This window comes from Rhinoderma darwinii, chromosome 2 (assembly GCF_050947455.1).
Source record: "Rhinoderma darwinii isolate aRhiDar2 chromosome 2, aRhiDar2.hap1, whole genome shotgun sequence".
NCBI classification, from domain to species: Eukaryota; Metazoa; Chordata; class Amphibia; order Anura; family Rhinodermatidae; genus Rhinoderma; species Rhinoderma darwinii.
The window spans coordinates 204,880,835-204,894,180 of NC_134688.1; the positions used below are offsets into that span (position 1 = coordinate 204,880,835).

General features: G+C 42.3%; 1 protein-coding gene across 2 annotated transcripts in view; it reads right to left on the reverse strand.

Annotated features, from left to right (window-relative positions):
* Positions 1 to 13,346, reverse strand: part of ARHGAP6 (Rho GTPase activating protein 6) — a 285,658-nt gene that overhangs the window by 103,321 nt on the left and 168,991 nt on the right. For both annotated transcript variants that reach the window (XM_075852748.1, XM_075852747.1), the window contains exon 2: positions 6,241 to 6,400. In XM_075852748.1, the coding sequence (XP_075708863.1) occupies positions 6,241 to 6,400 (160 nt within the window). The remainder of the gene's footprint in view (positions 1 to 6,240; positions 6,401 to 13,346) is intronic.

Below are 13,346 nucleotides of genomic sequence, written 5' to 3' on the forward strand. Positions count from 1 at the left end.
TTTTTGGTTCAAATGATAAATTAGCACATGGATATTTTTACTTCCTGTGTTTAGTCTGTATTTTGGGTTTACATATTCATTTATACATTTTCCTATTCCCACAGTTTTGCACACTGTAATTTCCCTTACTCAGTGTCATCATTTCTCTCTGACATAACAAGGCCATTATGTCCCTATCACATTGTAACGTCTGCGGTCGCTGACCACAAACTCCTCTCATCCTGCCGATGCCTTTCTTTTCAGAGATGCCAGCACATGCGGCCGTCCTGTCCCGCAGTGACCACTAGGGTGCGCACGCGAGCTCAGTCCAGCGCACACATGTGTGAGATTGAGCTGATTGCTCCCAGATCACCCTGGACTATAAGAAGGGCCCCGCCCCTTCCTACATTGCCTGAGCGTTGTTTGTACCTACCCGTGTTAGTCTTTACAAATGGTCCCTTGAGTATTTTCCAGTTCCCAGTGTTCCCGTTCCTGTATCCTGTGTCCCGTGCTACCTTGTTCCTGTGGAGTCATGTTGCGTCGCCTACTACACCCGCTGTGTTTCACCGCACCTGTTGTCTGCCTGCTGCCAGAGTTGCATCTGAGCCTAAACCATCGCTACTGTCTGAATTGCCACAGGTACCTTTACCCGAACTATAGACATTGACTTTGTATCCAGGGGCGTAAATAGGAAAGACTGGGCCCCATAGCAAACTTTTGACTGGGGCCCCCCCTCCCCTGGGTGTCACACAACCCCCCCCTTGTAGATAGTGCCTTTTTTACAGCCCCCCCCTGTAGATAACGCCATACAGCCCCCTCTGTAGATAGCGCCATACAGTCCCCCCTGTAGATAACGCCATACAGCCCCCTCTGTAGATATCTACAAAGGGGACTGTATGGCGTTATCTACAGGGGGGGCTGTATGGCGCTATCTACAGGGGGGCTGTATAGCGTTATCTACAGGGGGGCTGTATGGTGTTCTCTACAGTGGGGGCTGTATGGCGTTCTCTACAGTGTGGGCTGTATGGCGTTATCTACAGAGGGGGCTGTATGGCGTTATCTACAGAGGGGGCTGTATGGCGTTATCTACAGAGGGGGCTGTATGGCGCTATCTACAGAGGGGGCTGTATGGCGCTAACTACAGAGGGGGCTGTATGGCGTTATCTACAGAGGGGGCTGTATGGCGCTATCTACAGGGGGGCTGTATGGCATTCTCTACAGGGGGGCTGTATGGCGTTCTCTACAGTGGGGGCTGTATGGCGTTCTCTACAGTGGGGGCTGTATGGCGCTATCTACAGAGGGGGCTGTATGGCGTTATCTACAGGGGGGCTGTATGGCGTTATCTACAGGGGGCTGTATGGCGTTATCTATAGGGGGTCTGTATGGCGTTATCTACAGGGGGTCTGTATGGCGTTATCTACAGGGGGTCTGTATGGCGTTATCTACAGGGGGTCTGTATGGCGTTCCCTACAGGGGGGGTCTGTAGGGAATGCCATACAACCCCCCCTGTAGGGAACGCCATACAGCCCCCCCTGTAGGGAACGCCTTACAGCCCCCCCTGTAGGGAATGCCATACAGCCCCCCCTGTAGATAACGCCATACAGCCCCCTCTGTAGATAGCGCCATACAGCCCCCTCTGTAGATAGCGCCATACAGCCCCCTCTGTAGATAGCGCCATACAGCCCCCTCAGTAGATAGCCCCATACAGCATCCCCAACCCCCCAAAAAAATGCGACCTACAGTGTGAGAAGACAAAAGACATGTATCTCCTATCCACAGGACAGGGGATACATGTGTGATCGCTGGCAGCGATAGGGAGAACGGGGGACTGAAAGTCCCCTGAAGTTCTCCATGACTAACCTCTGACTTCCGGCATCTGCGCAGCTCAATAAAAATGAAAGGAGCGCTGGTCACGCATGCGCTCCATTCATTTCTACGGAGCTGCCGACACAGACCCCGGAAGTCCAAGGTTTGTGATGGAGAACTTCAGGGGACTTTCAGTCCCCTGTTCTCCTTATCGCTGCCAGCGATCACACATGTATCCCCTATCCTGTGGAGAGGGGATACATGTCTTTTGTTTAATGGCAGAGGGGGGAGATACCTCCCTGCTCTGCCGTAGTGTTCAGTGGCGTCTCGCTGTAGCAGCCATAGCGGCTGCTAGCGGAGCTTCCGGCCATGGTGGGGGCCCGTGCTGGCGGGCGACACGAGCCCCCTCATGCTGCGGGTCCCGTAGCAGCCGCTACGGCTGCTATAGCGGTAGTTACGCCACTGTTTGTACCCTGTTTGGCCAGCTGCTATCCCGCTACGGCGGTATGGCCCAGTGGGTCCACATGCCCACAGATCGTGACACAAATGTTCAGGATTTCGAGCAGATTCCACAATCAAATGAGCAAAAAAATACCTAACAATCTATGTCTCATACATGGGAATTGGGTTTTCACAACCCCTTTTAAATGCTACAGAATATTTTTGTGCAATGTTTTTGTCCGTGCCACAGGAAACAAATCTGTGAGAATGAGTAGCATGTTAGTTATTTCCGCCGATTGCACACAGAAAAGCTGGCAAATTAGCCACACACAGATTAATCCTTATTGAATGACACTTTTTAAAAAAACACCTACCATTGCTATTGTTTAGTAGCATACAAGCATGCACTGTATTACTCCATTTGCTATGCCAGTATTTCAAACTGGTGTTCCGTGGAGTGGTATGTCTCTACTAGTATTCTTTCCCAGAGTCTGACTCCAAAAAACTTCGAATAATGAGCCTTAAAGAGGCTCTGTCACCACATTATAAGTGGCCTATATTGTACATAATGTGATCGGCGCTGTAATGTAGATTACAGCAGTGTGTTTTATTTAGAAAAACAATCATTTTTGACAGAGTTATGACCTATATTAGCTTTATGCTAATGAGTTTCTCAATGGACAACTGGGCGTGTTTTACTATATGACCAAGTGGGCGTTGTACAGAGGAGTGTACGACGCTGACCAATCAGTGACGAATCAGCGTCATACACTTCTCTCCATTAATTTACACTGCAGATCACGATATAGCTATATCGTTATGTGAAGTCACATAAACACACTATAACGCTACTCATGTGTCATGACAATGAATATACATTACTTCCAGCCAGGGCGTGATGTCTATTCATTCTCCTGACCACAATATAGGCCACTTATAATGTGGTGACAGAGCCTCTTTAACAAGTGTAGAAGATAAGATTTATTGAGCTCAACATGTAATAAAGGCAATTACTCCCAATTATTGCTCAAGACAGTTAAACCATCACAGCATTTCTCGGTTTTATTTTTAAAGTTTCTCTCTAAAACTCGAGGGACCATATCACATTTTGGGAAGCTAGGGAGGATTTTATCTGACCTCTGAGTCTAGTAGTCTTGAACTTCACATTTATTTCAAGGCATATAAATATATCATATGTCATGTTCAATTACAAAAAAAAAAATAATTCTCAGAAGACATGTTACCTTTCACAGAATTAATTTTAAAATAATAACACTGGATTCAACTGGTTCACAAGTTAAATAAACATATCCACAATTCTCAAAAGTGTAAAATTATACTAACATACAATTATTAAAGTTAGGGAAATATTTATCATGGAGTCGTTTATGCGCTGCAATATCTTGGGACCCTAATTGTCTTTCACTATTCTGTAGAAGGGCTTGAATTGACTCCACTAGCACTACCCTCTATAGCAGAGAGAGAGAGATGGCAACCAATAGCAAACACTGAAATCACGAATTAAAGGAAAGTATTCACATTTTTATTTTAAAAGTAGGGAAAACGTTAGGATATTACAGCATTTTTTTTATTGTTTAGAGTTCCAGCTTTCTTTACCTCAGTGCGAAAAACATGAACGTGCTCTAGGATGCAATATATTGCAAGCACACTCCGAAAGGATAAAGAGTCCCAGAACCTATTCCCCAAATATTCTCATAAAGAATGCCCTTCAAGTGTCAAGCACTAGCTGAAGTTATGGTCACCTGTTTGTGGTCTGACATCTGCCTAGGCTGTCATCCAAACCTTCCCCAGAGCTCTACAGTCTAGATTTGGCAATCCCACCAGAAGGGAAAGCTAGGTTCCATGGGGTTCAGAATCTGAGGGCCGCATACACACCTCTAGACTATCAGAAGGGACTTCCCATCATTTCACTGCATCCTGACTAGTCCTAGTGACAAACACATGTAAAAACTGAACACACAAGAGGAAGACCAAAAAAAGAATTATTATTAGAAATAATAATTATTATAAAAATTATGTTAAAGGCTAAGTAAACCTTTTGTATACTTTTTTTTTATTATTATTTAGTGTACATATTTTGTGCTTAAAACATTTTTCTAAGTTCAAAATGTTACTTTTTGCGATGCATCTTCTATGTCTGCACTATACATAGATGCTGCTGGTACGACGGCTCAGCTGACAGTAGCTCCTGTGAGCCCCTAACATACAGGATAACCCTAAAACCAATCACATCTATGTTCCTGTTTTCTGGGGGGGGGGTTTCCGGTTATTTTGTGTGTTCTGAGGGCCATAACTTTTTTGTTTTCCATCGATGTAGCCATTTGAGGACGAGTTGTATTTTTTAATTACACCATTGTGGGGTACATAAAATATATTCAAAAACTTTAATTTGTTTTGGGGGATGGAAGAATAACAGCAATTTTGTCATTGTTTTCTGTGTTTCGTTTTTACGTGTCGTTACAATTATGGTGATACCAAATTGATATTGTTTTTTTATATTGTTATTTTTACGTTTTACTACTTTTGCACAATAAAAACTATTTTTTATTAAATCATTTATTTTTGCGTCACCACATTCTGACAGCCCTAACTGTTTTTTTTACCATTGACGGAGCTGTACGAAGGCTTGTTTTTTGTGGAATGAGTTGTGCTTTTCAATTGCACCATTTTGGGGTACATATAACTTATTCAGCAACTTTTATTAACTTGTTTTGGCGGGAAATGAAAAAAAATCAGCACTGCGGCCATTGTTTTTTGCTGTTTAAATTTACGCCATTCACTGTGCTCCATAAATAACATGTAACCTTTATGCTATGGGTCGGTTCTATAACAACAATACAGTTTTTTGATGTTTTAATACTTTTGCACAATGATAGCAAATTTAATGGAATGATTTATATGTCGCTGCATTTCAAGATCCATTTAATCTTTCCGTCAATGTAGGTGTATGTGGGCTCGTTTTTTGCCAGGACCAGTTACATTTTTTAATAAAACAATTTTGGTGTATATATAAATTATTGACAAGCTTTTATGATTTTTTTTGAGGAAATAGAAAAAAAAGCAATTCCAACATCACTATTTCCATGTGTTTTTTTTTGTATCGCTCACTGTGCGGTTTTAGATAACTTGTTAACTTTATTACATGGGTTGTTACGATTGCGGTGATACTGGATATGTGTATTTTTTAATGCTTTTGCAAAATAAAACCACTATTATAGAAAATAATGACAGGCAATCTATTGGGCACGTATTAATAGGCATAGAGCCATGGCAGGCTTGGCTTTCCCTTGCCGTATACACGTCTGTGCAGGCACTAGATGGAGGCAGATTCTGATATATACAGATATAGGAGATTCATTCAAAGACAAGCTGATCCTTTAGACCAGGGGTGCATAACTTGCGGCCCATCCTTCTAAAACATAGAACAGAATGTTGCCCTCTCTTTCCTGCACTGACCATAGATATTAGTGCAGGTCTTGGAAGATACATGTGAGCCTTTTGGTGGCAGCGCAGGAGCACAGACAGGTAAGTGCTAATGACCCACTGTGTAACTGCCACTATTGGGAAGCACTGTGAAGTTGGACAAGTTCTATTTTAAGCAGCAATGTCTAGTGTAATTTCCCTGAGGTGGCGTTGCATAACTGATATTTTACCTTTGATATTCTTTAATTCCGTGTCATTCACTAACCCTTCAGCCCCTGCACTAGGCATAACAGTGTGTCCGTTTTACCCAGATTGATCCTAAAAAGTTCTATTGCGGCCCTTGGTAATGGTACAATGTGACAATGTGGCCTTGGACCAGAAAAAGTTGTGCACCCTGCTTTCGACTTACTTCAGAGTAAAAGTTGCTAAAAAATTGCAGAAAGAAACACTAAAAATATAATTTACTTGAATGACTGCAAGGGAATACATCATAAACGAATACTGCTTACACCTAGAAATTAGTAACAGATACACATCACTCAGTAATCAAAAAAAACAACAACTTTTTACCTTTGGGAATAGTGATCTGACAACTTAAGTCAAAATCTTGCTGCAGACGATAAAATGCAACTTCCTGCAGCCGTGCACGCTCCAGTTCAGATAGACTTTGTATGGGAACCGATTTCAGACGGACAGTTCGGCCTGACATACTGTTCCATGTAAAATCACCCTAATGGAAAATAAAGCAAAGCATAGTTTTTTAAATCTATAACTACATAGCTAATATCTTATGCAGAGCAAACAATATCCAGCAGCGCAATTTTAAATTCATTGCAAAAAAAGGTGATTCAGATATGCAACTGACCATTAAAGAACTTGTCTTAAAAAATTTGAGTTTATTTTACACTTTATATGCATCTATGTACGACATTCATATAAGCTGCCGTATGAATGTGCATGTGTAAACATAGCATTTCAGCAATTTGCTGAGGTAAATTACAACAATTTCTAGAAACTCCTTTAGGGCTTGTGTATAGGTTCAGACAGCACCAGATACGTGGAAGGGTGGGGTTTTGCACGGATAGGGCCCAACCCAAATATGAGTATAAAAGAGTATCCGGCACACCAATTTTGAAACAAAGGTATTTTTATTTTGTTTTTAATGGCAGTGGCAGAGTGCGACGTTTCGGTCTAAGTGACCTTCATCAGGCCCTGAGCCGTGCTGGAAAACTGCATAGACAAGCGCTAGTGGTGCTGATAGCGGCTCGCCGCTGTGTCATGGCGCTCTCAGCACCACTAGCGCTCGTCTATGCAGTTTTCCATCACGGCTCAGTGCCTGATGAACGTCACTTAGACCGAAATGTCGCACTCTGCCACTGGCATTAAAAACAAAAACAAAATAAAAATACCTTTGTTTCAAAATTGGTATGCCGGATACTATTTTATACTCCTTTAGGGCTTGTTCACATCAGCGCTCGGTTTCCATTGATGGGTTCCGTTAGACCTTTTCGTCGGAGGAAACCATCAATGGAAAGGCAAACAGAAACCATAGATTCCGTTTGCATTACCATTGATTTTGATAGTAATGCTTTCGTTGCTAATGGTTTCTGTTTGTCTCCGTTCCGTAAGGTTTCTGTTTTTTGACGGAATTAATAGCACAGTCAACTGAAAGGTCCGACGAAACCCATCAACAGAAAACGAACGCTGATGTGAACGAGCCCTTACACACACTTTATGCATACTACCAAGCCAAAAGTTTCTCTATGAAAGTTGTAGCATTTTTTTCTCAATATTGTATGTTCACACGGAGTGTTTTCAGACGTTTTTCGGGTCGTAAACGTCCTGAAAAACGGCTGAATAATCGGAAGCAGAATGCCTCCAAACATCTTCCCATTGATTTCAATGGGAAAAATGGCGTTCTGTTCCGAAGGGGTGCTTTTTACGCGGCTATTTTGAAAAACGGCTGCGTAAAAAAACAGCCGCAAAAAACAAGTGCATGTCACTTTTTGAGCCGTTTTTGGAGCCGTATTTAATGGACTCTATAGAAAAATAGCTCCAAAAACGGCCGTAAAAAACGCCACGAAAAACGCGAGTATGATTAAAAAACGTCTGAAAATCAGGAGCTGTTTTCCCTTGAAAACAGCTCCGTATTTTGAGAAGTTTTTTATTTTGTGTGTGCACACACCCTTAGGGCAGATACAGACGGACGTTGCGTTTTTGCGCGCGCAAACAACGCAGCGTTTTGCGCGCGCAAAAACCATTTGACAGCTGCGTGTGTCATCCGTGTATGATGCGCGGCCGCGTGATTTTCGCGCAGCCGCCATCATAGAGATGAGGCTAGTCGACGCCCGTCACTGTCCAAGGTGCTGAAATACATATTCATATACATATTCAGTATTTGGTTCTCCTACTAATTCCTTGTCATTTGACTTTGGCCAAAAAGAATCCCAAATACCAAAGAATCCCAAATTATCCAGCATTTTATAATTCCAAAACCGTAGGTGAATGTACACTATTCAGTCATCTGAAGTGTAACTCAGGGGTAATTCACTGTATTTTAACGATATATATTGTGCTCCCACAAATATGAACATTTGAAAATTCACTGAAGTGATAAATGAGTAAAATGTATAATATTTATTTCATAGCTATCTAAAAACAGGGGTACAATCACCACTGTGAAAAGCCCAACCGTGTATTTAAAAACGTATTAAACACAATACTCCCAGTCCTAGTTCGTTTGCGAACCCTTTATGACTGGGAGTCACAAAGGGTTCGCAAACGAACTAGGACTGGGAGTATTGTGTTTAATACGTTTTTAAATACACGGTTGGGCTTTTCACAGTGGTGATTGTACCCCTGTTTTTAGATAGCTATGAAATAAAAATTATACATGTAACTCAGGGGTGCATCAAACCACAAGTAGGGTGTGTGGGTGACTGGAGGATCTGGATAAGTAAATAAACACTAGCAACTCCAAAGTCCCGTGTGCATGCAGGCACTTGTTCTCGCTTAGGGTATATCCTATGCATCTGAATAGGGCTTGCATAAATCCATGCATATGCTTCAGAAACAACCACATTTAGATGAATGAAACATAGATTTCTGCAACAAATCTACCACATGTGAATATACTCTTAGGCTGGATTACCAAACAGTGTAAACGCTACAGAATTTCTGCAATGGAATTCTGTGTGGAAATTCCAGAGCATTTACAGTAGCAGCAAAGTGAATGAGATTTGGCAAATCTCAGCCACACGCTGCAGAAAAAAATGCAGAAAAGTTGTGCGGGAAGTGTTCTGCGGAGGGACTTTCCTATGCTACCTATTCTGCACGGAGATGCTATGTTTTTGACCCAGAGACTTTAATGCGGAACATGAATTCAGCACTAAAGTGAGTTGCAAATCCGCAGTTGCATATAAAATTTGCAATAATCAATGTTTGACTCTAAATTCGCAGACAGAGTTTCCACAGCGACTTGCAAAGCAAAAACAGACTATTTGCTTCGGATTTCTGTGACTGAATTACATAAGACCCCTGAACATGCTGCTGATTTTATAGCAGAAATTTCTGCGACTGAAAAGCACTAAATCTGCAGGGTGTGCAGGGAGCCTAAGACCAGGGTCACACACGCACACACTCTTTTTTTTAGTCAAAGTCAGAAGTGGATTGAACAGAAAGGAAAGGTATAAAGAAAACACTGATGTATCTCCATTTTTTTTGTGTCCACTCCTGGGCCTGGCTCAAAAAACAGAGCCAAAAACTGCTGCAGAATTTCTGTTGAGGAAAATCTGCAGTGTTTCCTGCCCATGGGAACATACCCTAATGCCCCGTTCACACATTGCAGATTTACTGCAGATTTTGCAATTTATTTATTTTTTAAGCCAAAACCAGAATTGGATCCAGGAGAGGAGACACTTTAAGGCCCCATGCACACGAACGTGTTTTTGCGTCCGCAATTCCCCCGCAAATCCACGGTAGAATTGCGGACCCATTCATTTCTATGGGCCCATACACACTATCCGTGTTTTCACGGGTCTCCGCATGTCCGCAAATCCGTGCCGCAGAAACTCAGGACATGTCTTATTACGGCCCGCAAATTCGATGCGGACATGCCCATAGAAGTCAATGGGCCCGTGGAAAATGCGGGTACACCTCCGTGTGTCAACCGCAGTTTGCGGATTTGCGGAAGTGTTGCTAGGCGACGAGCGGGAATGAGTTCTGTCGTCATCCTGTTTTACCTAGGCTTTTTTTTTTTCATCCGCATTTTGCGGATTACATACGGATGAACTGCGGATTACATACGGATGAACTACGGAGGACATTTCACGGAATACGGTCCTGGAATTTGCGGACCAGAAAAACACTACGGTCGTGTGCATGAGGCCATAGGCCTTTGTTCATATATTTCTTCTGTTTAGGTTCCATTCCTGGTCTTGGCTTTAAAAATACATGCAAAATCTGCATGAATTCTGCACGCTGGGAATAAGGCCTTAAGGTGGTTTTACACAAGCAGATAACGCCCGTGTTTATCACTTTTAAAAACGAGCGCTGATCGATAATACAGCTTCGATCGGCGCTCATTGCTCCCTTTAAACGGGGCAACGATCACTTAGTATGGGAACGAACGATCGTTACTCCGATCGCTCATCCCCATGCATTTACATCATGTCAGCAGCACATCTCCCTGTTTACACAGGGAGATGTGCTGCCGACAACTATGATATTTAGTGTTGTATAAATGGTGCGATCAGCTGATAAATGAGAGTTTGCTAGTTCAACGTCTGATCTTTGCCCTGTGTAATAGGCCCTTAAGACTACCTGTGGTGATTGTTACTTCTCTACAGGTGCTGAAGGACACCTGTATCCAAACTGTGCTGGCAGGATAGAGAAAGTAACTTCCAATGGTCTGGAGTTTTTGATAACTCGATAACTTCGTGATCTTAAGCATGTCAAATTTAGGCATTTTTTTCTCTCGGTGTATATATATATATGCATATAGTGTATGTATGTGTATATATATATATATATATATATATATATATATATATATATATAGTGCTAAATGCGCCTGTGTCTATGAATTTTTGGGCTATACCTGCAACTATAGCACATTTATTCAGAACATTTAGTTTAAAAAGTTTAAAAGGGTTTCAGTGCACTTTTGTTTCATGTAAGACTTTCAATGAAGTAATGATTTTGGCTATGTAAAAATGGAATGTAATACATTACTTGAATACTCTGTGTAATGTAAGATCAATTGCATTTATTTTTCCTAAAATCATGCACACAGGCAAAATTTTCTTTAAAAATATACTCAAAACTTTAATGTAAGTAGTGAAACCAGCCATTTGTTTAAAGTGTTTAAAGTATGATGACTTGCCAGAATCTGAATTTAGATGAGACCCACAATGCATGAAAAATGATTATAGTCTAGCACAAGAGAGGTTAAAAAACAGAGGCCCCTATATACATATATAATGCATCTACAGCAAGGAATACATTTCCTGTGGTTAATAGAAGAATAACATTCTTGAACTGTGCCCATGTTTTCATATTATTGGACATTATGTAAATCTGTGAGAAGCATATTCTGCATTATAAGAGGTCAGACTGTTTAAGTCTTCAGCATATAATATTGCCTATAAGATTCACACCTGCTAGAAGTATTCTTGACATGAAAACTTACATTGCCTAAACCTCAAAGTACATACAATACAGTGGAACAAATGGGAACACAAAACCTTCATTCATGTATAGTCTTCCCCTGCCAACTGCAGAAACGGATTCAAATATTGTTATGTAAAAAGTATAACCCGTAGTCAAAGCACCCATAGCAAAACTTGGGCCATACTTGGCAAATGTCTTAAAAAAAGGGGCCACCCAGGAGACAAGCAAGACCAAAGGAGCTAAAGTCAAGGAGTCGGTAAAAGATAAGAGCATGCAGAATCACTAGGTTTTCCTTCACCCGGTTAGATCTGTATCTAAATACCCTAACCAAGGCATAATATCTTGCTGGCACCGCCTATAACCTGGTGGCCTCCCTATCTACGCCCCTATGCCAACAAATCTAGGCTTTCATAGCAATTCTATGGGTGGGTCATTTTCCATATTACTGGAGAGGGAGAAGGGATGTACATTTATGTGTATGTGATCTACAATATTCAGATGCATGTGTGTTGCTTGGCTGACCATGTTTATTAGCATTGAATTACATCTTGTACCTTTTAACATTGCTGTGGCATTATAATGGACACCAGGACACGTCATGTTATCTTTTAAAGTAACAGGAGATAAGATCAATTGGAGATCCCACAATGTGAGTCAAGAACCCTAATTGTGTACAGAATGTGGTATGAAGCTTCATAATGTTCCTGAACCACTCTGACATTATCTGAGATTTCTGTGAGTCTTAATTTTATAGAGATATTGATCCAAAGGAATAATGTTTGTCAGTCCGCATGTTGGACACCCGCAAATGATTTCGTTTGTAACATATTAAATTACATTTCTGCTTTTTTAATTTCCAAGACATCACATGATTGCAAAAGCCATTAGTTTTGTGATATGTTAGTATAACTGTAGATCTGGACTGGTTTGGGGCACCCCAGGCATGTTCTTATGGAATATTCTTACCTTTATATAATTTCACAGTCTATACATATATATAAGAAAATTAGTAACTTTACAATTACATTGCACTACTTATTCTGTTCCTGCGCAGGGCCGGCATCAGCACCTGGTGTACCTAGGAAAGTGCCAGGGCCCACTACCCTTGGGGGGCTCACACGGCCACCTGAGTGCTGACGTTGCTGTCATGGCTCCTACAGGAGTGGAATCCCCAGTCAGAGCATTGCTGGCACTCTTGCCAGGGATTCTGCTTCTAAAGGGAGCCTCTGTCTAGGAGCTAGTGGTGTAACTACCGCTGTAGCAGCCATAGTGGCTGCTATGGGGCCCGAGGCATGAGGGGGACCGTGCCGCCCGCTGTCATGAAACCTCCAATGCCCTGTGGCGTTGCTAGCAGCCGATATGGCTGCTAAAGCAGTAGCAACGCCACATTCAATAGTATCTGCGTCCTTAGGCTGCAGATACTGTAGAACACTATGGCAGAGCAGGGAGGTAGCTCCCTACTCTGCCATTTACTAGGCTACAGGCCACGGCGGATCACGCTGGCCTACGCAAGGATCCCGTCGGCGTTGATTCGCTCCGTTCATCGCGGTAATGGGCCTAGGTGAGTATGAATTTTTTTGTTTTATTTGTTTGGGGGTCTGTAAATGGCGCTATCTACAAATGGACGGTCACGATATGGCGCTATCCACAGGAGGGAGGTTGATTTATGGTGCTATCTACAGGAGGGGAGTCACTATATTGTGCTATCTATCAGAGGGGGGTCGCTATATGGCGCTATCTACAGAAGGGGTTCTATGGCGCTATATACAGGGGAGCTTTATAGCGCTATCTACAGGGGGCTGTATGGCGCTATCTACAGAGGGGCTGTATGGCATGATCTACAGGTGGGCTGTATGGCACTATCTACAGAGGGGTGTATGCCGCTATCTACAGGAGGGCTGTATGGCACTATCTTCAGAGGGCACTAAACTTATGGGAGTATAAACTGGGGGCCTAACTTTTATATGGGGGCATAAACAGTGCCTAACTTCTATATGGGGGCACAA